The 25,933-nt window shown below is 45.8% G+C and overlaps 1 protein-coding gene across 1 annotated transcript in view; it reads left to right on the forward strand.

The window, feature by feature from the left end:
- The first annotated feature begins 298 nt into the window (after positions 1-298).
- Positions 299-25,933, forward strand: part of LOC307126578 (uncharacterized protein) — a 31,156-nt gene continuing 5,521 nt past the window's right edge. The window contains exons 1-2 of the mRNA XM_079817174.1: positions 299-361; positions 852-1,137. Of these exons, the coding sequence (XP_079673300.1) occupies positions 903-1,137 (235 nt within the window). The 5' untranslated portion in view covers positions 299-361; positions 852-902. The remainder of the gene's footprint in view (positions 362-851; positions 1,138-25,933) is intronic.

The following is a 25,933-nucleotide window of genomic DNA, read 5'->3' on the forward strand; positions in this document are numbered from 1 at the left end:
ATCTTAAAATCATCAATCATAATTAGGTTATTTTCAGGTATTTTTAAACTCAAATGAACTTTATATGAACTTATATATTATACAAATAATTGATTCCCCTAAAGAAAACAGTTTTAACTTTTAGACAAAGTCTGTCAGTCTTTAGTTTCCTAATATTTTCAGCACATCATCGAACAACATGTATTTAAATATGTATTACACCAATGCATTCAACTCTGAATTTCTGTCATCTCTTGTATTATTTGTATGTGTGCACTTCTGTGAATGTGGACTCAGCAGTGAACCGGACTTTTATTTTGGTGTGGTGGTGTGACGTCACAAGTCCGCGCCGCGCTCCTGCATGTGTTTCGGCAGGAGAAAGGTTTGTGTTTTTAAGCGTTTAAAACAATATAAACCATCTTCAAAGTTTTACAGGCAACGCAGATTGAATTACTTATTATTAAATGTAACACTGCATTGCTTTATCTAACATTTATCAGCGTTGTGTGAGTAAAGTAATAGAATAAACTCACGAGTAACAGAAGCAGCAGCTTCTCATTTCTCTCTATCAGTTCATCATATAAACACGAGTTCAGTCTCTGGCGAGTGATGAGAGAAACTGAGCTTTATGAAACCCTGAGTCTATTGAATCAATTGCTTTGGAAAATGATTCAGTGATTCAAATCGCTTTATTATTTCTATATTGATTTCTACAATCATTAAATAATAAATATGTAGTGTCTGTGTAATTTGTTTTCTTGTATTAGTTTGTAGTGCTAGTTTTGAGTGTTACTGAGACTGTTGATACTGAAATAGAGCTGATTGAGACGCTCTCAGAGATTTAATGTGGATTTATTGTTCGTCTTAAACAGGACAAACACACAGAAAAACTCCTGGAGAAGTGACTGAGATCATTAATAAAGATGGTGTTTATTAAAGAGGAGAGTGAAGAACTAAGGATTGAAAATGTATTCAGTTTGAAACATGAAGAAACTGAGGAACAAACAGAGAAAGAGGAGAGAGAAGACTTGAGGATTGAAAATGTAGTCAGTTTGAAACATGAAGATACTGAGGAACAAACAGAGAAAGAGGAGAGAGAAGACGTGAAGATTGAAGAAACATTGAGAGTGAAACATGAAGAAACTGAAGAACACTCAGGTTGGTTTCATTCTCAAAGCTGAACTCACTCATTTGATATTTTCAAGTCTAAACGCTCACAGATCCTCTCATTATAACAAGCAAAGCTTAAACTCAATGTAAATAATTTTTTGTGCTGTTAGATTCATTGGTTTATAGAGGGATTTTCTGTCGATCACTATAACGGCTGCACTGCTTGCTTTCTGTAGTCTAAACTAAATTGTAGCGACTATGAGTCAGATAAAATAATAACTCAACGGGAATTTGGATTAAAATGAAAGAGACTCAAATTACACTAATTTATAAATAATTCAGAATTAATGTTTACACCATAACTTATTTGTCCACCGATATGTAAGAACTTAAAGGGGAGTCTGTTAAAGGGAAACAGGTCTATGTAGCTCAAATGAATGAATTAATGAATTCATAAGGAATTTTGAGAGTCTATTTTACAGACAAGCAAATGACTCTTCCAGCGGTCATTTGAACGGCCGTAAATATCAACTCTGCAGCAGATATTAATATCCGTACAATAGTGAAACACTATTTAACAGCCTTAGATCGGCAGTAACTTAGATCGGCAGTTCAAGACATTAAATTGATAAGCACATAACACAAGAACAGTTATCTTTGAATACAAACTAAACTTTATTGATTACTCTAACACATCAAACTAAATCTAACATAAACACACGCACTCGCACATTCACACGTTGCAGAAAGGAAGAAAGTGAGGAAAGAATAAGTTTTAAGAGAGAGAAATTATGAAATCCCAAGCAATCTATGCATTTATGACATGACCTGAAGAAACGATACTCGGTTACTTAACGTAACCTCGGTTCTCTCTAGAAGAGGGAACGAGTATTGCGTAAGTTCCTTACGCTACGGGAAAGTATTCTTTCTTCGAGATTTCTGAAAAACCCAAAATTATCCTTAATTTTGTAACATTGTCAACGCAGTGCGGCAGCCTGGCAGACCATAGCAGGCTATTCCAGCGTGCTATTGGCTGCTCTGCTGGCAACTGCAGCAGCCTATCGGTGAGCCCGCGTGACGTGGCGACCAATGAGGGCGCTTCGCGCCCACCTGGCTTCATTTGCCTACAGGTGGGGCGTGGCCACGTGTATATAAGCAGGGCTCACGGGCTGCATATTCGGTTTTCTTAGTTCTGAAGCGTAAAAGCCAGCGGGGCGCACGGCAAGGAACGCAATACTCGTTCCCTCTTCTAGAGAGAACCGAGGTTACGTTAAGTAACCGAGTATCGTTCTCTTACGAGAGGTTCTCTCGTATTGCGTAAGTTCCTTACGCTACGGGAACATATTGTCAACGCCGTGCGCGCCTCGCATACAGCATATGTATCCCAGGGAACCGGGGACCATAACACTGCTCGGGCAGGGTGGCCGGTAAAGAAAAAACGGGCCACCACATATACAGACACTTCATTCGAACTGACGGGTGGTTTACGACGGGTGGTTACAACACCCTGTCCCATGAATGAGGGAACGGCACCTGCCGGTCTCCTTCAAATTCACCACACCTTGTCTCATGAATGAGGGAGCGGCAACGCCGGTCGCCTTCAAATTCACAATATCTTGTTATATGAGTGAGGTAACGGCACCGCCGGTCACCTTCAAACTCACAACAGCTCGTCTCGTAAATGAGGGAACGGCACCGCCGGTCTCCTTCAAATTCACATGAGCCTAGTACCGAACTTACTACCAGTATGTGAGCTATGTCTGCGCAGAATCACTGGGCAGAACCAACGGCCCTATTGAACTGATAACACTTTCGCCTGTAAGGCAGGAACTTCCAGATTGTAAAATCTCACGAACGTAGACGGGGAGGCCCAGCCTGCCGCCATACAGATATCGTGGATGGAAATCCCTCTGGCCCAAGCCCACGAAGAGGCCATGCCTCTGGTGGAGTGTGCTCTGACACCTAGCGGGCACTGCAGGTGTTTGGAAGCGTATGCAGTTGCAATCGCGTCCACTATCCACCTGGACAGGGTCTGTTTCGAGGAGGCGAGACCTTTAGTGCGCCCACCAAACGAAACAAATAGCTGCTCAGAACGCCTGAAGGCGGCGGAGCGTGTGACATAAACCCTCAATGCCCTGACAGGGCAGAGGAAATTGCCACCGTCCCCCTCATCGGATGCTGGCAGAGCCGAGAGGGAGATAATCTGCGCCCTGAAGGGAGTGCCGATCGCTTTGGGGACATAACCATGCCTCGGTCTGAGAATGACCTTAGAGTCATTAGGACCGAACTACATACACGTTGGGCTCACTGAGAGCGCGTGTAGATCCCCCACGCGTTTCACTGAAGCCAGAGCTATCAGAAACGTGGTTTTCAGCGAAAGGAACCTTGGTTCCACAGTCTCGAGCGGTTCAAAGGGATGAGCCTTCAGGGCCTCTAGGACCAAGGCCAGATCCCATATAGGAACCGACGGGGGCCGCGGGGGATTCATCCGTCTGGCTCCTCTGAGGAAACGGACGATGAGCTCGTTCCTTCCTAGCGTGCTACCTAGCGTCGTCTGAGCGAACGCTGCTATAGCCGCCACATACACTTTGAGCGTGGAAGGGGACCTGCCCAATTCCAAAAGCTCTTGGAGGAAGGAGAGCACCCGCTGGACCCCACATTGCTGTGGGTCCAATCCCTTGGAAACACACCACTCAGTGAACACCGACCACTTAGAACTATATAACCGCCTCGTCGAGGGGGCTCTAGAGTGTGAAATCGTGTTCATAACCCCTTCGGGCAGGTCAACGGGTATCCGTTGGTCACCCATACATGCAGAGACCATCGCTCTGGATGGGGATGCCAAACTGAGCCTCCTGCTTGAGAGAGAAGGTCTGCTCTCAGCGGAACTGGCCAGGGGGGTGAGTGCGACAGCTTCACCAGCTCTGGGTACCAAATCTGGTTCTCCCAGCGCGGTGCTATAAGGAGCACCGGACGGCGCGTTTCCCTGATTTTCGCTATGACCTGGGGCAATAGGGAGATCGGCGGGAAAGCATACAGCGGGAGGCTGGGCCAAGTTTGGGACAGCGCATCCTCGCTTTTGGACAGAAACGTCGGGCAGCGGGCGTTCTCTTTTGTTGCAAAGAGGTCGAGCTCCGCTCTGCCGAACAGGCGCCATACCAGCTGGACTGTCTGGGGGTGCAGGGACCATTCTCCTGGGAGAATGAGGCCCCTGGACAGCTTGTCCGGGCCCACATTGAGGTGGCCCGGCACGTGCGCAGCTCTCAACGAGCGCAGCGAGCTGTGTGCCCACACGAGCAGGCGTTCTGTCAGATTGCCCAGACCTCTGGACCTGACACCGCCCTGCCGGTTCACGTAGGACACCACTGTGGTGTTGTCCGACCGGACTAACACATGGTGTCCTCGTATAAGCGGGAGAAACTGCTTGAGCGCGTTCTCTACCGCTATCATCTCCAAACAGTTTATGTGTAGGAGTTTTTCCTCGCTCGACCAAAGGCCCGAGGCTGATCTGCCCTCGAAAACGGCGCCCCAACCCGTGGTGGAGGCGTCCGTCGAGATGACCTTGCGGTGTGAGATGGCTCCCATCGTCACTCCCCTCTGGTACCAGTCGGCTACTAACCAGGGCTCTAGGGCTGACACGCAGCCCTGAGTCACTCTGATCCTGAAGCCACCGGACGCCCAGGCCCTGTGAGGCACTCGGGCGTTTAACCAGCATTGCAGCGGGCGCATGCGCATTAAGCCCAGCTGGAGCACAGCTGCAGCTGAGGCCATACGTCCCAGCATCCTCTGAAACAGCTTGAGAGGTGCGATTTTGCCTGGCCGAAAGTACGCAGCCATGCGCCGAACTTGGCGCGCGCGATGGGGTGACAGGCGGGCTGACATTGCCACAGTGTCCAGATTCAAACCCAGAAATGAGGTTGATTGCGTGGGCACTAATGAGCTCTTGGTCCAATTGACCGTGAGCCCTAGGCTGTCCAGATGGCTGAGCAGCATTGCCCTGTGGGCGAGGAGCTCGGCCTCCGACTGCGCCAGGATGAGCCAATCGTCCAGATAGTTCAATACTCGCATCCCTCGATTTCTCAGAGGAGCGAGGGCCGCGTCCATGCACTTCGTAAATGTACGGGGTGCTAGTGACAGGCCGAACGGAAGGACGGTGTATTGATAAGCCTGGCCGTCGAAGGCGAATCGTAAGAATGGCCTGTGACGCGGCGTTATCTTGATTTGAAAATATGCATCTTTCAAATCTAGGGAGATTAGCCAGTCTCTCGGGCGAATATGCGCGAGGATCTGCTTGGTCGTGAGCATCTTGAACGATCTTTTCATAAGAGCTTTGTTCAGACGCCTCAGATCCAGAATCGGTCTGAGCGACCCATCCCTTTTTGGCACGAGAAAATACCGGCTGTAAAAGCCTGACTCGCTCATAGAGTGGGGAACCGGTTCTATAGCCCCTTTGCACAGCAGCGTGGCTATTTCTGCTCGAAGTAGATGTGCTACTTCCTCGCTCACTCTCGTCTCTGTACGCGCACAGAAGCGCGGAGGGCGGCGAGCGAACTGCAGAGTGTAGCCGTGCTTCACTGTTTTCAGCACCCATTCTGATACACCTGGAATGGCTTCCCACGCTCTCGCGTGCGCCACACGGGATAGAACGGCCTCCGGGCTCGAAACGCCGCGCTTCGCGGGTTTGACGGCCCGTATAGGAGGGGCGGGCGCAGTGCGCGCGCTCTCTGTGCTGTGGGCCAGCCGATCGCTCGCGATGGCTGGCCGCCCTACACACTGCATCTCTGCCGCTTCGAGCGGGGAGTGGCTTGTGTGCGGCCCTACACTCATCGCTCCGGCCACCCTGGGCGGAAAATAAATGTTCGCGAGGCATAATGTTCGCGAAAATGTGTGAGCGCGTTTGAGCGGGCACAACTCTTACGCGTGGAACATGACCGGTTAAGAGTGGCTGTGTGACAGCGCGTGTGGTGGTTAGTCGTGGACGCAAACAAGCGGACACGTGACCTAACTCTAGCACTCGAGCGGCCGGTGGCCGCTTTATGTGAGTGGGGGACACAGGGTTTATAGTGCTTGTGTGCAGGGGTGAACACAGAAAAGTGGGCACATTTACTGCATTTGAAACACATACGGCGCGAGCCGTGCGACCAGAAATAATGCAACTTTTGTGATTTCTCTGGTTCGCCGTAAAAACGGCGGTTGTTGACAGGCGAGAAGGCATTTTTGCCGGCTCGTTGGCTGCGTGAAATCCATCTGCAGCAGCCACATTGGTGGGGGCTGACAGGAAAAAGAGTTTTGACGGTGGTCCGGCCGCGGCGGGACTTAACCGTCGTTTCTCGCCTCTTGCTAGGAGGACTTTGGAGGCTCGGGCTTCAGCGTGATCCTAGGCCGGGGGCCCCGAGGTGGAGGCGGCTTACCACGGCTGGAAGAGCGCGATCTGGGGCGGCCGCTCGGTCTTCTCTGAGACGAAGGGGGCCGCGCTGGGCGCTGCGCGGAGCTCGTTGCTGGCTGGTCACGAGGACGGCGAGCAGCGGAGCTATTGCTAGCGCCGGGGCGTCGAGGCAGGAAAAGGTTCATGGCCTGCGTCGTTTTCTGCACTTCGGAGAAACGGTCGACGATCCCCTTGACCGCTGGTCCGAAAAGCCCAGACGGAGAGAGCGGGGCGTTTAGGAAGGCCGCGCGCTCTGTTTCTCGCATGTCCGCGAGCGTGAGCCAGAGGTGGCGCTCAGCTACCGTGAGGGAGGCCATAGAGCGTCCGAGGGCCTGTGCTGCGGTCTTGGTGGCGCGAAGGGAGAGATCCGTCGCGCTTCGCAAATCCGTGATTAACTCAGCGTCACAGCATTTCTCGTCCATGTCGCGGAGGAGATTAGCTTGGAGGATTTGCAGCACGGCCATAGAGTGCAGAGCGGACGCAGCTTGACCGGAGGCAGCGAAAGCGCGGCCGATCAGCGATGACGTCACTCTGCAGGCCTTAGACGGGAGGGCAGCCTTTGAGCGCCAACCAGAAGGCGGGCAAAGGTGCGCTGCGACCGCCTCTTCCACCGGAGGGATAGCGTTGTAGCCTTTCTCGGCCGCGCCGTCAACTTGTGAGAGCGTCGAAGAAGCCTGAGACGAGACCCTCGCGGAGAATGGCGCATTCCAGGACTTTGCGAGCTCCTCGTGAAGCTCCGGCAAAAAGGGTGCAGTCCTGGAGGTGGGCGCACGGCGGCGACTGTTTAGGAAGCATCCGTCAAGTCGGTTCGGCGCTGCCACCTTGGGCGGGGCCCATTCGAGGCCTAGCTGCTCGACAGCCCGGGTGAGAAGGCGCAAGAGTTCGGCGTCCTCACCCGCTCGAGAGCGTCCGGAGCCCCGGACTGAAGAGGATGCGGAAGACCAGTCCTCGCTGTCGGAAGCCATGATGGAGCAGCTGTCGGCGCGTTCCGCGGCCGCATCCGCCTCATCCCCGGAGGCGGCAACAGAAATGGCGGCCTGGGGTGGGGGCGGGGAAGGCGAGAGTGAAGCGGGCGGGAAAGGTTCCGGCGAGCTTCTCTCTGCGAGCTCCGGAGTCCGCTGCGAGCGGCGCTTCTTCTTGCGCGGCGTGGCAGGGACTGGAGGGATATCATCTTCGAACAGGACGAGTCGAGCCCGCAGGGTCGACATCGTCAGTTCTTCGCACTCTTGGCATCCGCCAGCGTGGAGTGCGGCGGCGGCGTGATCACGGCCCAGGCAGAGAGCGCAGATCACATGGCGGTCCCCGGAGCTGAGCTGCGCGTGACACGAGCCGCAGGTGGAACGAGACATTTGTATCAACGCTCGGCTCTTTTTGTGAAAAGTGTGACGCAGCGGCGACAACACTTTGAGCGTAAAAGGATATGGGGCTGCCGGATAGCAGAGCAGGCACGGAAGGCTGAAGGTGGCGCGATGCTGCCGGCTTCCTCAGGCGCTGTCCTCTGCTTGCTTGTCTGCGCGGTCACGGCGGCGGGTTCCAGATCCAGCGATGCGAAGGGCTTCGCTGAAGAAAAGAAAATCGAATATGCAGCCCGTGAGCCCTGCTTATATACACGTGGCCACGCCCCACCTGTAGGCAAATGAAGCCAGGTGGGCGCGAAGCGCCCTCATTGGTCGCCACGTCACGCGGGCTCACCGATAGGCTGCTGCAGTTGCCAGCAGAGCAGCCAATAGCACGCTGGAATAGCCTGCTATGGTCTGCCAGGCTGCCGCACTGCGTTGACAATGTTACAAAATTAAGGATAATTTTGGGTTTTTCAGAAATCTCGAAGAAAGAATACTTTCCCGTAGCGTAAGGAACTTACGCAATACGAGAGAACCTCTCGTAAGAGAACCATTGATCAGTAATGTGTCCTCCTATCGTTTCTTAGGCGGGTTATTAAATTTGATCTAATGCACCAATTCAGATTGGAATTGGCGAAACAGATTGGCGATTGGCGAAACTTAACAGAACCCGAGACTTAACGGAAAGAAAATAAACTTTAAGTAAAAGAAAGGAAAGTGAGAGAAGAGCAGATGGCCTGAATGAAATCTGTTAACCCATTTTCTTTGATGGTCTGCCACAATCGTCCGATCGTCGGCTTGGCGGATTCTGGAACCGCGCTGCGAACAGCTCTTGACTGAACGATGAACAGAACGTGAACACCGACGTGAACACGAACAGTGAACCGACGTCTTCGTCTGTGTTCTAAGGTTAAATTCAAATATTTGCCCATCCCCTGGATGGGTTCTGGCCAATTAGGTTTCAGTGGTGACTGTGTCTCCACCCCTCCCACAAAATTGGGTTATCTATAGTAATTTAGTTTCCTGCTCTTAAGCAGAGAGTAAATTTAAACCTAATTTCTTACTATAAGGACATGATCAATTCTATAAAGATTTCATTCAGCTCATCTGTTGGGTTATATCCATACGAACACAACGGTATCAAACATAATGCCTTTTCATCCACTCATTCAATAGTTACATAATTGCAGGAATTGGGAATGATATACATGCATAATAGTCACGTGTATCAGTTGTAAACACACTAACAAGCTATGTTGAAGGCTATTTGAATGAAAGTCCAATAATCAGTTATCTGATACACTCTAATATGTAACATTTTCTGGGAGTTTGCTTGGAGTTTTAGCTGTGCCACTTGGAGTTCATTTACCGGTCATTGAAAAGACAGATCTGGTTTGTTTCTTTGTTTTGCGATCATAACGAGTCTTTTGTCCTCTTTGTCTAAGTTTTGGTCAAAAGTCCATAGGAGATCAAGTAATTACAATATATAACTAGTAGCTCCGGGCAGAATGGAGCCTAGTGATAGATGATCGATTTCCTGGGGCCTGGAGCTGAATTGGGGCTTTGTGGAAGGGATGTTCATTTGATCGAATCATTTGGAAGATTCATTCATCTATAGTGTCTGCGACCATAATCGCTACAACATTCACAATTTGAAGAAAAGTTTTGTCATGTTACTTAAGAGGACCAACGTCCACATATACCGCAAAGTTTCAGGAATGACAAGCGCTTTTAATTGACTGAATCCTCTATCCTGTTCTGCGAGTCGCTCCTGAAATGGCCTAGAGCCATTTAGACCAGGTAAACCCAAATTATACAGCAGCTAAACCTAAACCTAAATTGAGCTAAAGCAATACAAATACCACAGCTGTACAATTTTCACACCCTATACTAAATGTACCCTATACAATAGCCTACTCATCTGGATTGAAGCAGCAAACATTCAGTGTAAGTGTAAACACATGACATAACATTATTTAATATTTTAATCACAGCATTCGACAACCCAAGTGCATTTTGCCTCAAACTTGCGACTAGTTAACTTTCTAAAGTAGCAATCGCTTCTCGGGTCGACATTAACACACTGACAAAATTATATTCTGAATTAAAAATATTTTTATACCACTTTTTAATGTGTGATTGTGTAAAGCTGTTCACGAGATGCCAACCTTTAGCTAACTTGCTTTCAATGTCGAACACTCGTTCTCATGGAGACGGTGCTGTGCATGGAGGGGAGGGGCTGTGTGTGTGTGAAAATGAAAATGTGAAAAATCTTAACGTGGCTTAATTAACTAAGACCGTGTTATTAACAAACCAAACTTAGTGAACACCATGCTAATAAGGCATACTATGTACAGAAAAGCAGATGAGCGCTGAATATGAACACAACACGTTTAATTAAGCATTTTCCTCCCTCCCATAAAACGCTTAATGCGGCTTAATGCACACAGTGACATTAAAAGACCAAACTTAGTAAACATTATACTGATAAAGCATACTATACATAACCATTGGTTTGTGCAGAATTCAATCTTTTAATATCACTTAGTGGGCTACATTAAGTGATGTTAAGTTTTTTATTTATAACGGCGACAGCCAGGGAAATTTTTTTTATTCAAAGAGCATCGTTCTTTGCTTTACGAATTTGCAGGGCAATCTGAATCTGTGTTTGGTCTCATCTGCAAACGAACTGTTGCATTAAAAATATTGTATTGATTTTGTATTGATTTACCATCTTATGAGATTATCATATTTGGTGAAATGAAGTCGGTGTGTCACCTACAGGCCTTTTGGGTGAAGTGTAGGTTTGTAGAGAACATGCAAAATGGCCATAACTACATTACCCTTTTTGATAGAATAATCGTGATTAGGATTTTGAGCAAAATAATCGTGATTATCAGTTTAACCATTAATCGTGCAGCCCTGATTTGGACTGTAGAAAAGAAAAGCATTTTTTGCAGTGTGCTTTTACCTGTGATGATCTAAATAGAGTACTCATTAATTTAAATAAGAATAGAGTTCTAACTCAGTAATATTTAAATTTCACCCTTTAAAACCGAGGTTCTTGAACATTTTAAAGATATTGTTGTCAAGTCAACTTTATTTATGTAGCACTTTTTACAATGCCGATTGTTTCAAAGCAACGTCACAGTTAAACAGGAAAATAATGCTCTGGAGAAAACAGTGATGTCATCCAGCTCAGTTCAGTGTCAATGTGTCATAGTGACATAGTGTCAATGCGGGCAGATTAATATATTTGAATATTTAGTGATGTATTACATTTACATAATTTACATCTCAAGCTACTCTACTGTCAGCTCAAGTTTTTGTCAAATCAGACACCCCTTCATTAAAGGGTTAGTTGAAATTTTTGTTGAAAGCTGATGGCTGAGAAAGGCCTCAGCAAGCCCTCCATAGGGATTCAGTACATTTACACTCACAAGACCCATAGAAGGCACTAAAACATTGTTACAAAGTCCATCTCACAACAGTGGCTCTACAATAATTTTACAAAGCGACGACAATAGTTTTTGTGCGCAAAAAAAATTAAAAATAACGACTTTATTCAACACAAACTTTGGCCTCTGCCGTGAACTCACGAAGCACCATGACGCATGCGCGAGAATATGACGCAGATCCGGCGTTCGGGAATCCATGAAATAGATTTAGTCCCATTTTGAGCCCTACGCCGAGACCTAAAGCACGATCAATGTAGAATTCAACAGCTTCGATACGGCGCGTCTTCCTCTGCTTTTAAACACATCTCCTCCTCGCTTCTGGGTTATGTGTCCAAACGCTAGATCTGCGTCATATTCTCACGCATGCGTCATGGTGCTTCGTGAGTTCACGGCAAAGGCCAAAGTTCGTGTTGAATAAAGTCGTTATTTAGAATTTTTTTTTTGCGCACAAAAACTATTGTAGGCGCTTTGTAAAATTATTGTAGAGCCACTACAGTGAGATGGACTTTTTAATGACGTTTTTAGTGCCTTTTATGGGTCTTGTGAGTGTAAGTGTACTGAATCCCTATGGAGGGCTTGCTGAGGCCTTTCTCAGCAATCAGCTTTCAACAAAAATATCTTCATTTGTGTTCCGAAGATGAACGGAGGTCTTATTGGTGTCGAACGACATGAGGGTGAGTAATTAATGACATAATTTTCATTTTTGGGTGAACTAACCCTTTAATGGGATAGTTCATTAAAAAATCACCCTCAAGCCATACATTCGTATTTATATTAAAGGGGTCATGAACTGGCTTTTTTATTTTAGTATATTGTTTTCCGAGGTAAACTTATGACGTTCGTGTGGTTTTTACATTAAAATACATAATGAATAAGTTATAGGCTATTGGTCTTCCCTGGTTTTGAGCCTAGCTCCTGAAACGCTTGTTTTTTTGTTTTTGTTTTTAAATGGGCGTGCTGCACTGAAGACCTGGAAGTAAACGCCCACTGCTATGATTGGATAACAGTTTTGCATATTATAATGAGCTTCGACTCCCCCGTCACTACATGTGGGGAATTGTAGTGGAAATGTGTGGAAAAACGGCAAACGGAGTAATTCGCCCACAGGGCTCGCAATGTGTCAATCAAATAAACACAATGATTTATCTCTCATCCACCCACGATTAATTGGGATGTTATTTTTTATTACTTAGCCCGTCCGATCGGTGAATATAATCGCAATCCGCATCACTAACGCACACACAAGTACGAAAACGTCACTGCAGACAAATCAACATGTTCAAAACTTCCGCAATTTAATTTTTCCATCAAATAATAAGTCAAGAGAGTGCGCATATTAAGAAAGGAATGGTTAACAATTTAAGATAGCCCATCGGGCAGGACGGGAATACATTTTGAACATCAGGCTTTTTGCGAGCCTTGGCCCATACATGTTCTAGTCTGATCCCGAATCTCAGGACAATGAACCAACAACACCTCAAATACAAAGGATACTCAAGCCTGTAACAGTTATGTTGCGGCAATTTTTTAATCAACCTCTGATATAAGAGACAAATCTTAGTAAATGTAATAAAATGGTTTATTCTTTTGCAAAAGAAGAGGCAACGGTCTTATAGCCATCCTGAATTTCTGCAGAGCGATGTCTGCCGGACTAAACAATTGAATTTCCCCTGTAACCCTTCCCAAGGTCAGCCTCTTTCTGTAATTTTCCACACATCCTCAAATTACCCCATATGTCTTTCATGCAAACACTTGGACCCTCAAAATTAGATATACCATGACCCCTAGGGTCATGAGACCCACATTTAGGTGGACGGTGACCTCTAAGGTTATGAGCTGGTCACTTTGCTCCTCCTCCGTGGTTTTTAACAGTCAAGCATAGCAGCAGCACATGCATGATCCTTTGATATATGGATAAATGTGAACAATAAACTCATGCATTATGATTAAATGATAATTAACTTTCTTCTACGATTAAAAATTTCCACCACAGTTATGCTTAGTTAGACACATAATATGTAGATATCAAACAATCTTTTTCAAACAGTTTTACTCACATAATTGTGTTGCATCATTCCTGTTGGGAATCTCATTCTGTCTGCAAAGCCAGTCTCGACCGTTTTTTTTTATTTTTTTTACAAACGAACCCACAGTGAAATGAAGCAAACAAACGCGCATTGTCTAACCCACGTGAGCTGGATCATCAATAAAAATTAAGTTCAACCATGCATTCCTAATATTGGAATCCCAATTAATCGTATGCGGCATGTTTATTGCTTGGAAGTTCGATCCGGTTTAGCTCCACGTAGGCCTATGTTATTTATCTATTACATGTCATGCACAAATTGGTGGGTGGTGCTACAGAATCAGGCGTTTGTCTTTTTCGGTTGTGGTGGCATTTCACTAATCTCTGATGTCACAGGGAAGAACATTTGCAGATCACTTGTTTGTTGAGCCAGCTGTCAATTAAAGCTTTTCTTTGACTAACAAGGAAGTTTTCAGCTCTGAAACTTCTTATATTACCATGACCTTTTATAAATCAAAAGCTTTGGGGAAAGTTTATTTCTCAACTCATGACCCCTTTAAAAAAATGTCCGGGCTAATCCAAGCATTATAGTGGCAGTAAATGACAGCCCAAAATTTGACCCAAAGAAGAGCATCCATCCATTATAGAAGTAATCCATACGGCTCCGGGGGTTAATAAATGCATTCTGAAGTGAAACGATGGGTTTGTTTTAGTAAAATATCTATATTTAACACGTTATAAAGTAATGCGGTCCGCCGGAAGCTAGACAGTGGGAGGATGACGGTAAGAGTGTCAGGTAATATCTGTCTGATAATTGCATAGCCTATAACAGTCACAGTCCGGAAGAAAAGATAGAATGATCAACCATGTTTAAACAATGAGGAACAATTGAAACAAATACCAAGGTAAGAGATCATACATAATATGAGATATCAAAATAAGATAAGCAAAAATCTCAAACTTTACTGTCAGTACTGGGCTCACGGATCACTCTGTGTGTGGATGACCATGTCTGTCTGAAGACCCATTTTTGAACCAGGAAAGACCCAGTAATAGTGCAAGGGGGTCTCCAAACTGTCCTGCAGAGTTTAGCTCCAACTCCAAATAAACACACTTGAACCAGCTAATCAGTATCTAACTAGGGCCTAACAAAACACTGATTAGCTGGTTCAGGTGTGTTTATTTGGGGTTGGAGCTAAACTCTGCAGGACAGCGGCCCTCCAGGACCGTGTTTGGAGACCCCTGCAGTAATAAGTCCTGCTCTGCTGCCATCTACTAGCTATAGTGGTAATGTAATGTCTTTTTGTTCTTAAATCTTAAATTTACATTTAATCATTTAGCATATCATGCTATCCGAAGTGACTTACAAATGAGGAGAGCAATAGAACTAATTAACCAACAATAGGGTAACAATATACAAGTGCTGTGATCAGTCCCAGTTAGGATAGTACATGTAGCAAGTTTTTTTAAATATACATATTAGAGCCCGACCGATAAAGGATTTTTAAGGCCGATACCGATACAAATATTTGGTCACTTAAAAATCCGATATTCCGATATATCAGCCGATATATATAAAAAATAAAAAAATAAAATAACAGAAACGCGTAAAAAAACACAAACAGATTTCCCTTATACATCAGTTATTTGTAGTTATTCATGATCCCTCAGCCTCTCTAAAATAATATGATAATGCAGTTTAAAAATAAACTTGTTTGTTTTATTGTTACAACAGAACAGAGGAACATAAAATATATTAAAGTTCTGATAAATAAAATGTATAAAAATACAAACTTAAGATATGAAACTTAAAGTCGTTTGGACGAAAACACAATAGGCTAACAAAAACAAAAAATCAAAGTTACCAGTATTAATAGATGTGGTAAGCTTTATAAATATAACTTTTAGCAAGACTGGAAAAAAAAATATTCAGTTAAGTTCTAGAAGTTCTGATAAATAACAACAACAGCAAAACATAAACTATATACAGTATAAATATGAGCCACCTTATAATTACAATGTCAACTTGCTTATCCCTTTACATGCACTTTTAATTCTATCCATCAAGCTACCACAAACCATTTTCAATCATCATTTGCTGCCTGCCTTCTAAAATCTACTAACGTTACTGATGATGACTCGTGTAATCCATTATTTGACTCGTTAATGCGGCGTCTGAACGAAGTCACGCACTTTCGTTCACTCTTCACGAGCCTAACTTACGATTTACAATGCAGAGACTGGAACTACAAATATACTAGTTATAAATACAGTAATCATTACTTTATTTAGGCAGAATAAGTTTGTTGTGTTTTTCAAGGCGCATTAATGTTAGCAGTCTCCCACTGATAGCCATGGCATTAGCTAGCTTTGTGGTTAGCGTCTATGATAAGTTATAATTTAGAAATATGTATACTTTTTCAAAATAACGGGCAGGGGAGAGATGATACGTCTCATGATGTCAAACTGTCAGACTATTAAAGAAATACATTTTATTCAGTCACATTGTCCGAGGTAAAATAAGTCAGTCAACTGTAACCTAGCGTAATTACCAGCTCTCTTGGCTTACATGTAACAGCAAAACTGGACTTGGCAGTTACAAATTGTGTCATGTTATTTGAGTTAAGAGAACTGATGGGGATGTTCTTTTAACTGTTATTCAATTCAAGCAATGTATGTCTCGTTGCCAACTTACATGCATTTCGCGGATGATCTGTGTTGTGAATGCAGCGCTCAGAGCGCTGAAGCTCAGCATGACTCTACTGGATCAGCTGGTGGTGTTGCCAGCCGGCACGTTGTAGAGCGCCCTCTGGTGGACAAACTATGAAACGCCAACACTCAATGTGTTTGAGAGGTGTTTCGTCCGGTTTTTTTATTTTTAAAAAAATATTCATTTATCGGCCATCATAAATGCCGATACCGATAGTTTGGAAAAAGCCTAATATCAGCCGATAATATCGGCCCGCCGATATATCGGTCGGGCTCTAATACATATGGAATAGCAAGTGTTAATATTAATGGGTCAAATGTTGCAGAAGTGTCTTAAAAATGGCTAAAGAATCAGCAGGTGTGTTGAGAAGGTCATTCTACCAGCAGGGAACGGTCACGTTAAAGGTTGGTGAAAATGATTTTGTGTCTCTTTGGAATAGCACCATAAGGCATTGTTCACTGCAAGCTTCTGAAGGACACGTAAGTCTGAAGTAATGAGTTTGGTATAGGGGTGCAGAGCCAGGGATTGTTCTGTGGGCAAACATCAGTGCCTTGTATTTCATGCTGACGTCTATTGGCAATCAGCACAATTTTATGAGAGGTGTGACATGCTCGCTCTTCGGCTTGTTAAAGACCACTCTTTCTGCAGCATACTGGATCAGTTGCAGAATTTTGACAGTGATGCTGGAAATTCTGCCAAGAGAGCATTACAATTGTCCAGTCTGGATAGAACAAGAACTTGTACAAGGAGTTGTGAAGCATGCTCCGACAGGAAGAGCCTGATCCTCCTAACGTTGTATAAGGCAAATCTGATGGACCTGGCAGTTCTAGCATTGGGGTCAGTGAAGTTCAACAGATCAACAATCACAACTCCAAGGTTCATGGCTGTTCATTATGCTTGATGAACCTAGTTTCGGGTTGGTCGAGACCACAAGCAGTTCTGTCTTTGCAAGGTTGAGTTGATTCAGCAAGAAATGTCTGTCAGGCAGGCTGAGATGCGAGCAGCTACCGGGTCATTGGATCATCTGATTGGAATGAGAGGTAGAGTTGAGTGTCATCAGCATAGCAGTGATAGGAAAAAACATGTTTCTGAATGAGAGCTCCTAATGATGACATGTAGATGTAGAAGAGAAGTGGTCCAAGCACTGAGCCCTGAGGCACCCCAGTATCTAGATGTTGCAACTTAGACACCTCACCCCTCCACGACACCCTGAATGACCCACCTGAGAGGTAACCACTGGTGTGGTTAACAAATAATGTTTTGGAATATTACAATTAAATAATACTTAAATCTACATGTCATCCGCAATAAACCCGTCTCCAGCGTGTTGCCTCCGATCATTCGAATATTGCACTTTAATAATTATTTAATCAACGTCATCCTCAATAAACCCGTCTCCAGCGTGTTGCCTCCAGTTGCCTCCAGTCAAATATTCCGATCTATTATGACCTCTGACCTGTAAAGCTGCCAGAATAATAATAATAATACGCTGTTTGTTAATTGGCCAGAGGAGAACTGGCACCCCGACTGAGCCTGGTTTCTCCCAAGGTTTATTTTTCTCCATTAGGTCACCTGATGGGGTTTTGGTTTCCTTGCCACTGTTGCCTTTGGCTTGGCGTGCTCAGTTGGGGACACTATATTTTTCAACTAAACATCGAAATAAATCTAATTAATAAACTAAATTAACCATATAAACTAAATTACCTATCTAATTATTGATCTAAAGCCCACACTGTCACCGTATGGAAATTGAAATGAACTGATGACATCAAATGGCTATACAGCTTAATAAAATTATGCTGCATTATTTTCCTGTTTAACTCTGTAAAGCTGCTTTGAAACATTCTACATTGTTAAAAGCGCTATATAAATAAAGTTGACTTGACTTGACTTAAACACATTAAATCCATCCATCCATCCATCCATCCATCCATCCATCTTCTTCCACTTTATCCGAGGCCGGGTCGCGGGGGCAATAGTCTAAGCAGAGATGCCCAGACTTCCCTCTCCCTAGACACTTCCTCTAGCTCTTCCGGGGGGACACCGAGGCGTTCCCAGGCCAGCCGGGAGACATAGTCCCTCCAGCGTGTCCTTCGCCTTAAGGCTTAGCTTTTTCTTCACCTCGACAGACCGGTACATCGACTGCATTACTGTAGAAGCTGCACCGATCCGTCTGTCAATCTCCCGTTCCATCCTCCCCTCACTCGTGATCAAGACCCCTAGATACTTAAACTCCTCCACTTGAGGCAGGAACTCTCCACCAACCTGAAGTGGGCAAGCCACCCTTTTCCGACTGAGGACCATGGCCTCGGATTTGGAGGTGCTGATCCCCATTCCAGCCGCTTCACACTCGGCTGCAAACCGTCCCAGTGCATACTGAAGGTCCTGGTTAGAAGGGGCCAACACGACAACGTCATCCGCAAAGAGCAGAGACGAAACCATGTGGTCCCCAAACCTGACACCCTCCGGCCCTTGGCTGCGCCTAGAAATTCTGTCCATAAAAATTATGAACAGAACCGGCGACAAAGGGCAGCCCTGCCGGAGTCCAACATGCACTGGGAACAAGTCTGACTTACTGCCGGCAATGCGGACCAAACTCCTGCTTCGGTCATACAGGGACCGGACAGCCCTCAGCAAAGGACCCTGGACCCCATATTCCCCGAGCACCCTCCACAGGATGCCGCGAGGGACACAGTCAAATGCCTTCTCCAAATCCACAAAACAAATGTGGACTGGTTGGGCAAACTCCCATGAACCCTCCAGCACCCTATAGAGGGTATAGAGCTGGTCCAGTGTTCCACGACCGGGACGAAAACCACACTGTTCCTCCTGAATCCGAGGTTCCACTATCGGCCGAATTCTCCTCTCCAGTACCCTGGCATAGACTTTCCCGGGGAGGCTGAGAAGTGTGATTCCCCCTATAGTTGGAACACACCCTCCGGTCCCCCTTCTTAAAAAGAGGGACCACCACCCCGGTCTGCCATCCCAGAGGCACTGTCCCTGACCGCCACGCGATGCTGCAGAGGCGTGTCAGCCAAGACAGCCCCACAACATCCAGAGACTTGAGGTACTCAGGGCGGATCTCATCCACCCCCGGTGCCTTGCCACCGAGGAGTTTCTTGACCACCTCGGTGACTTCAGCTTGGGTGATGGACGAGTCCTCCTCTGAGCCCCCAGCCTCTGCTTCCTCAATGGAAGACGTGAAGGCGGGATTGAGGAGATCCTCGAAGTATTCCTTCCACTGTCCGACAACATCCCCAGTTGAGGTCAACAGCCGCCCATCGCCACTGTAAACAGCGTTGGTAGGGCACTGCTTCCCCCTCCTGAGGCGCCGGACGGTTTGCCAGAATCTCTTCGAGGCCAGCCGATAGTCCTTTTCCATGGCCTCACCGAACTCCTCCCAGGTCCTAGTTTTTGCCTCCACAACCATCTGTTTAGCCTGCCGGTACCTGTCAGCTGCCTCAGCATTAAAACATTTAAAATGAATAATATTTAGAGGTTTAAAGTGCTGGAAAAGTGTCAAGCACTTAAAAAGTCTAGGAACCCTGAAATGAACAATGTAAAAACATTTGACTATTTCCGCCACAATACCATGGTTACAGTTATCGTTGTGTTATTAAATCAATGGTGAATGTTGGTGAAAACTTGCATTTTATACTTCTTATACCTTACATATTTCTTATACCTCTTCATGGGCTCAACATTTCATTCAATAACGTTAAACAGCTTTGCTGAATAATGTTTGATGATTGCGGGAAAGATAAACACCTCAATCGGAATAAAAATGCCCAAACAGAATGAAACTGTAATCGGCTTGAGATAAACCTTTCCATGAACTGATCAAACAAAAATGGCGGGAAAGCATTGTGTCATTAATGATAGAAAATGTCAGGAAAAGGAGGAAAAGGCAGGAGTTAATCACTTCTCCTGGGTAATATAGATTTTTGATTTAAAATAATTTTCAAATTTAAAAAATAAAACAAAAATACGATCTGAAGTGTGCCTTTTGACTGGTTCATGTCTGGTTCATGTCTGGTTCATTTGACTAGTGTGATCACTCTATAACGTGCCCTGGACCGTATGTAGAGGTGGCACGGTTCGCTTGTGCAATTTAGCCTCAACATGATATCACGGTATTTCAAGAATATTTGCGATAACGATATTTATGACGATACAGAAAAAATATATGGAACAAAGTTTTATTGGTTATTGCAGCTGTTAGGCAGCAGCATTTATTAGTGCAAACAAAATGAAGGGCTTTGTCCATCCTTTTCCAATGAGCTACTGTCATTGATGAGAGAATATTTAATACGACGTGTAAATCTATTGTCATAAGGTGGCAATAGCGTACAAGTTATTAGTGTTTTCACTGGAAATCTTATGTAAAACTATAACATAACATTTTAGTTTAACAATAACTAAAGTAATTTATACCATGGTTCGCTGAATATTCGATTCTGATTGGCTGGAAGGTGTGCAATAAAATCGTTTAATGCACAGGTAGTTCCAAGTCAGTTGAATCATTGTTCTATATTAATGCGCTGAGGTGCGTTCACTGTAATCGGTTTAAAAGTCCAAACCGAATGAAAATGCTCCAGATAAACACCTCAATCGGAATAAAAATGCCCAAACCGAATGAAACTGTTATCGGCTTGAGAGGGGTTGGATAAACCTTTCCATGAGCCGATCAAACGAAAAATTCCACCATGTAAACGACCTGATCCGGTCGACCTGATTACTTTGAGTGTACGTCTTTCTGTAACGTGATATACAGCACACGCCTCCACCACTGAAGAGTGCACACGGCACTCACAGAATGCTATAATGTTGATTGAAGTGTTTAACTTTTTATTTCGTAACAAGTTATGAAGATAATGTTGGAGTAATCTCATCTGTAAGCGTTTGTCCCAGGCACTTTCTACTTCAACTGTGCCTGGCAGAAGAATGTTTCTTACAGCAACACCAGATCGGTTTAGATAACGACTCATGTAAACTATCCACAGAATCGTTCAATCAGAATGATTTTAATCGGAATGACATAAAAGTGTGCATGTTAACAGGGCTTTTGAAGCGCTCACTCATACACACGTCACTCGCATACAGAGAGCAGAGATCACGTTGCACATTCAGGAGCACAGATACTTGTTATCAACACCGCCCCATGACTTTTAGCAATGTAACAACGAGTTTCAGGGAATAATTAATTCAAATGGTGTAAATATTCATGAGTCTATGAATATGATTTGCTTGTTGTACAGATCAATATTAATTTATAACGGAACCTTTAATCTTGTAAAAGTAACCCTTATCCAAATTGATTTCTTCATCAATTATCAATTTTACAAACTATAAGAAACATTAATCTGCTTGATCATGAAAAATAATATTTCCTATGTTTGCACAATTTGTATTACTGAAATAGTAACAAGAAAACCAAGCTTAGTTGGTAGCTAAGATCTTACGTCTCATTGACTTCGATCTCTGTGAGCAAAACAATACGGATTCAATTCAATTAAATTATTGGGTTTTAATAAAACAACTAAAGTATACAAAGCTACGATTCACACGGGGTAAATATGCATATACATGTAGGAGAAAACAAACAATATGGTACCAACAAGGAAAAATCAAACTTAACAAATGATATTAAGGGGAAGAGAATGATGGGGAGAGAGAGAGAGAGAGAGAGAGAGAGAGAGAGAGAGAGAGAGAGAGAGAGAGAGAGAGAGAGAGAGAGAGAGAGAGAGAGAGAGAGAGAGAGAGAGAGAGAGAGAGAGAGGCAGCCCTTTCGCAAGAGACCTCAAGAAATTAACACTCCTGTGAACAGGAATAATCCAGACAACCTTTTACACGCAGTTTGATTGTGAAATGAAATACTTGCATTACTATGGCTTCTCGTGTGTAAGTGTCTGAATTTGAATCGTCAGGGGAGTTTGGTATGGATCTTCTGGTTCCAGGAGGATTTCTCTGAAGTTGGTCGATGAAACGCTGCTGGTCTCTCGTGGTGGCAAGGGTGCCAAGGGGTCTCTTGTGGCGGAATGCCAAGGTGGTCTTCCTCTCAATGGCGAAATGCAAAGGGGCTCTCTCGTAGTGGCGAAATGCCACGGTGGTCTCTCTCAATGGCGAAGTGCGCAGAGAGTTAACGGTCAGTCTCTGTTCTTATGGATGTAATGGCTAACGCCTTTATTCTGGAGTGATCTAATCGCGCACGAGAGACCCCAGGGCGCGAGTTTTTCTTTGTCCTTTGCCCCCCCCCCCCTCCTCTTGGCTTATCAAGAGGGGTGATAAAGTTTAAACCTCTCTTCTTAGAAAGCTGGTACTTTTGTACTAATGCGTCTTGTGGTAATTTGTGAAAGAGATTCGGTACAGTAGGGTTTCTGCGGTTTGAAAGATACCGCACCGATCATTCTGCGATTTGAGAGTGCAGAGTTACAGGATTTCCACAGTTACGGGCGTACAAAGTTTGATTTACATACAGTAAACATCCTAGCTGTTTTAATACATCGTATAAAGACATCAAATCAACACAATATATATATTTAAACATTATGGAGGCTGTTTTGATCCACATGGTTCCTATAAGGCAGATGTGTGAGATGAGTCACGCAAAACAGTCCTGTGTCTATGTATTGTTCGCCCATTCGCACAAAGGGTGTACAAACACGTGAATATCTTGGGGCTAAAAAGTCCAATGCTCGAATCTCTTGCGGAGAGATGATAGTGTTTTGGGTTGTTAATTAACTTAGATAGCCAGTCAACATAAAGACCCTTTGTTTAGTATGATCTGATTAGAAACGTCACGAGATGCTGATGCGGGAGTTCAAGATTTGGACATCCTGCCAGATGGCTGATTGAATCAGTACTGCTACAGTCCCCCCTTTTGTCGGATGATGTCCTATGGACATTATCGGACAACCCCCATCACAATGGTTGGATGGCAAGTGAATTGGGACGGTTGGAGAGCAGGTGTTCGTTATGGCTGGGGAGCCAGCTCGATGAGGTTCGCATCTGCTTCTGGCGTGGGAACCTCCCTCCGGGATTTCCATCGGAGACCTCCAGACACAGCTGTCGTGAGTTTCGCTGTAGAGGTTCTCGCCTCGTTGAATTTCCTGTACAGAAGGAAGGCTATGCCCAGGGTTAGGGTATTGCCGATGATCATAGAGATACATAGCGCAGTGTCAGCTGCGGTCCAGGTTTGGGCAACAGGCGAGGTATTCAGGATAGGCAACTGAGACCATGCTTGGAGGGCTGTGTCGAGGGGAGCAATGTCAATGAGCTGAGGCCCCCCCTTCTCAATCCATCGTTCTAGTTCTGGATCTAGGGTGAAGTTGTGGTCCTTGAAAATGGCTGAGATTTCTAGCTCTGACTTATACTCTTCACTTGGAAGATGGTACAAAGCCAAATCGTCCAGGTGGAGAATGGCCCCTCGCGGTACTTGGATCCACATGCTATGGTCAAGCAAATCGATGCGGGTGGCGGTGTCATGCTGGTTGTAGATCAGCGTAGCGGTACGCACTGGAGTGTTGACAAGCCACCTGTCACCTACGATCTCTGCCTGTGTCTCGGTGACTTGGGTACGAGGCGTGGCGTCGGCAGGGCAGCGGGTGTCGCTGATCATCGGTTGCAATCCCCAGATTCCCTCGGTGTTGTCTCTGAGGAATGGTTTGCTGGGGCAGAGATAATGAATGTCTTTAGTCAGGGTACACGTGCAGGTTCGGGGCTAAGTACAGCTGTGTATCGCTGTCGTGGTAGGCGACCACTTCGGGAGTGCGCACCTTAAGGTGTGTGTTACCCTTCCAAAAACCCACATTGACAATGTCTTTGAGTCGGTAGATTCGGCTCGACTCGATGATGGGTAAGTTAACAAGGAAGCCCATCTCCTTCTGCTCGGGGTCCACATAAAGGGGAATGGCGCTACCCAGAGAGTAGGCAAGGTGTATTTGCAGAGAGTCGGTGGGTGCGTTGATAGCGGACGCCAGCACACTTTGCACCAGGCTTAAGGGTATAAGGTATGGTGGGATTCTACCCATGGCTAAGCTGTCGATGGAGGAGCTTACTTCCCGTAGAATGTCAGTCATTAAGGCAGTGACCAGCTGCGTTTGAGCAAAGTCATTCTGGAAGACTGTAAACAGCTGTTTCATGGAGTTCACAGTCTGGTTCAACAGGACACTGTGAGTGTTTAGAATTACCACCGTTCCTCTCAATGTCTTGCCGACGGTCTGTAAAGCTGCACTCTGTGTGGTGAGTTGCTCTTTTAGCTGTGGAAGTTCAGTCTGAATTTCAGCCACATGCTGTCTTATCGTGGCTATGTTTACGGCGTTGACACTGGACATGCCAATGTTAAACAGAGTTCCAACGGCGGCAGTGGCTCCGAGCAACGCTCCCAGGAACCGTTTGGAGCGGCGGTTGTGTCCGCCTAACTCTGCTTGGGTGACTGTCATCTTCTCCAGTTGGTTGAGCATATGCTTGACATCGGCCTCTGCATGGAGGACAGAATCTTCTGTCCAACGGGCACCGGCCCAGCTGTACTGGGCTACTGCGTGGGGGTAGTGTGCTCTGTAGACGTTACGAGGGTCGAGTCGAACGTACACTTTCTGGGTGTGCGTCCGGCAATTGGTAATCAGGAGCCCCGGTTGTCCTCTCAATACAATGCCCGAGGCTGGACCTGGGGTGATGATGTCTGGTGGCGGCTGGCCTCTGGTTGACTGGAGGCACAGGAGGATGATCCACAGCCGCATCCTATTACAGGCAAGAGAGAGAGAGCGGTAGGGAGGAGCAGGGGAGAGAGAGAAGGAACAGGTCAGCAAGGTTTGTCCCGGGTTGAATGTGACAGTCTTTTCACTTCGGTTATTGAGTTTTAGCTTGCATTGGCCCCTCCCCGTCTTTCTCTGCTAGTGGCCACATGTCTCTTAATCTGGTTCCGGTGGACCCATTTGAGAACTGGTTCTCTGGGCCCCGGTTTAGCTGGTACGCTACTGGGGAGAGTTTGTTCCTACTCTCATGTGGTCCCGTCCAGTGAGGCAGAAATTTCTTTGACAAACGCCGGGGGCCTGTCAAAGGTGGCGGGTTGAACAGTAGTACAAGACCTTGTCGCCCACATCCAGTTCCTGGTGTGATGCTCCCCGGTCGTAATATGCTTTCTGACCTTCAGCGCTTTTCTGCAGGTGTTGTTGGGCAAAAGCGAAGGTTGCTTTTAAGTGTCTATGGAGCTCCTCGAGGTACTGGAATGTAGTGTAAGCGGTGACAAGATTGGAGTCTCCGGGTTGGTACAGAAAGTGAAGTGGCAGAGTCATCTCAGTTTCATATCCCAGTCCTTCTGGTTAGCAGACACATACTTTTTCAACATGGCGACCACCGTTCGGTTCGATCTCTCGACCTGGCCGGACGAGATTGGATGGTGGCTTACGTGAAGTTTAGCCCGTACTCCTATTTGGCATTTCCAGATCTGTTGCATGATCTCGGCCGTGAAATGGGTGCCTCTGTCTGAGTTGACTCTCAGTGGCAATCAAAACCGGGAGAAAATGTGGTTCATCAGGAGGTATGCCGTGGTTTGGGCGGTGTCGTTGGGTGCTGGCAGACACATTTGTAAACTGGCAGACCACCGTGAGGAAGTACTTGTTGCCTCTTGCGGACCTGGGCAGGGGTCCCACCCAGTCGATTTGTAGGTCTGACCACAGGAACGTGATCCCTCTGCATTGCAGTGGGGCTCTGTGGTTCGGGTTTGCTGGTTGGAACTGGCAGCAAACCAGGCACTCTCTGACATACTCTGCCACATCTTGTTGCATCCCGGGCCAATATGCCACCTGTTTCAGTGTGTCATACGTGGCTCTGGTGCCGTGGTGTCCAGCACATGGTGTGTCGTGGGCGTACATTAGCATCACCCCC

The sequence above is a fragment of the Gobio gobio genome, assembly GCF_949357685.1.
Source record: "Gobio gobio genome assembly, chromosome: 5".
In the NCBI taxonomy this organism is placed as follows: Eukaryota; Metazoa; Chordata; class Actinopteri; order Cypriniformes; family Gobionidae; genus Gobio; species Gobio gobio.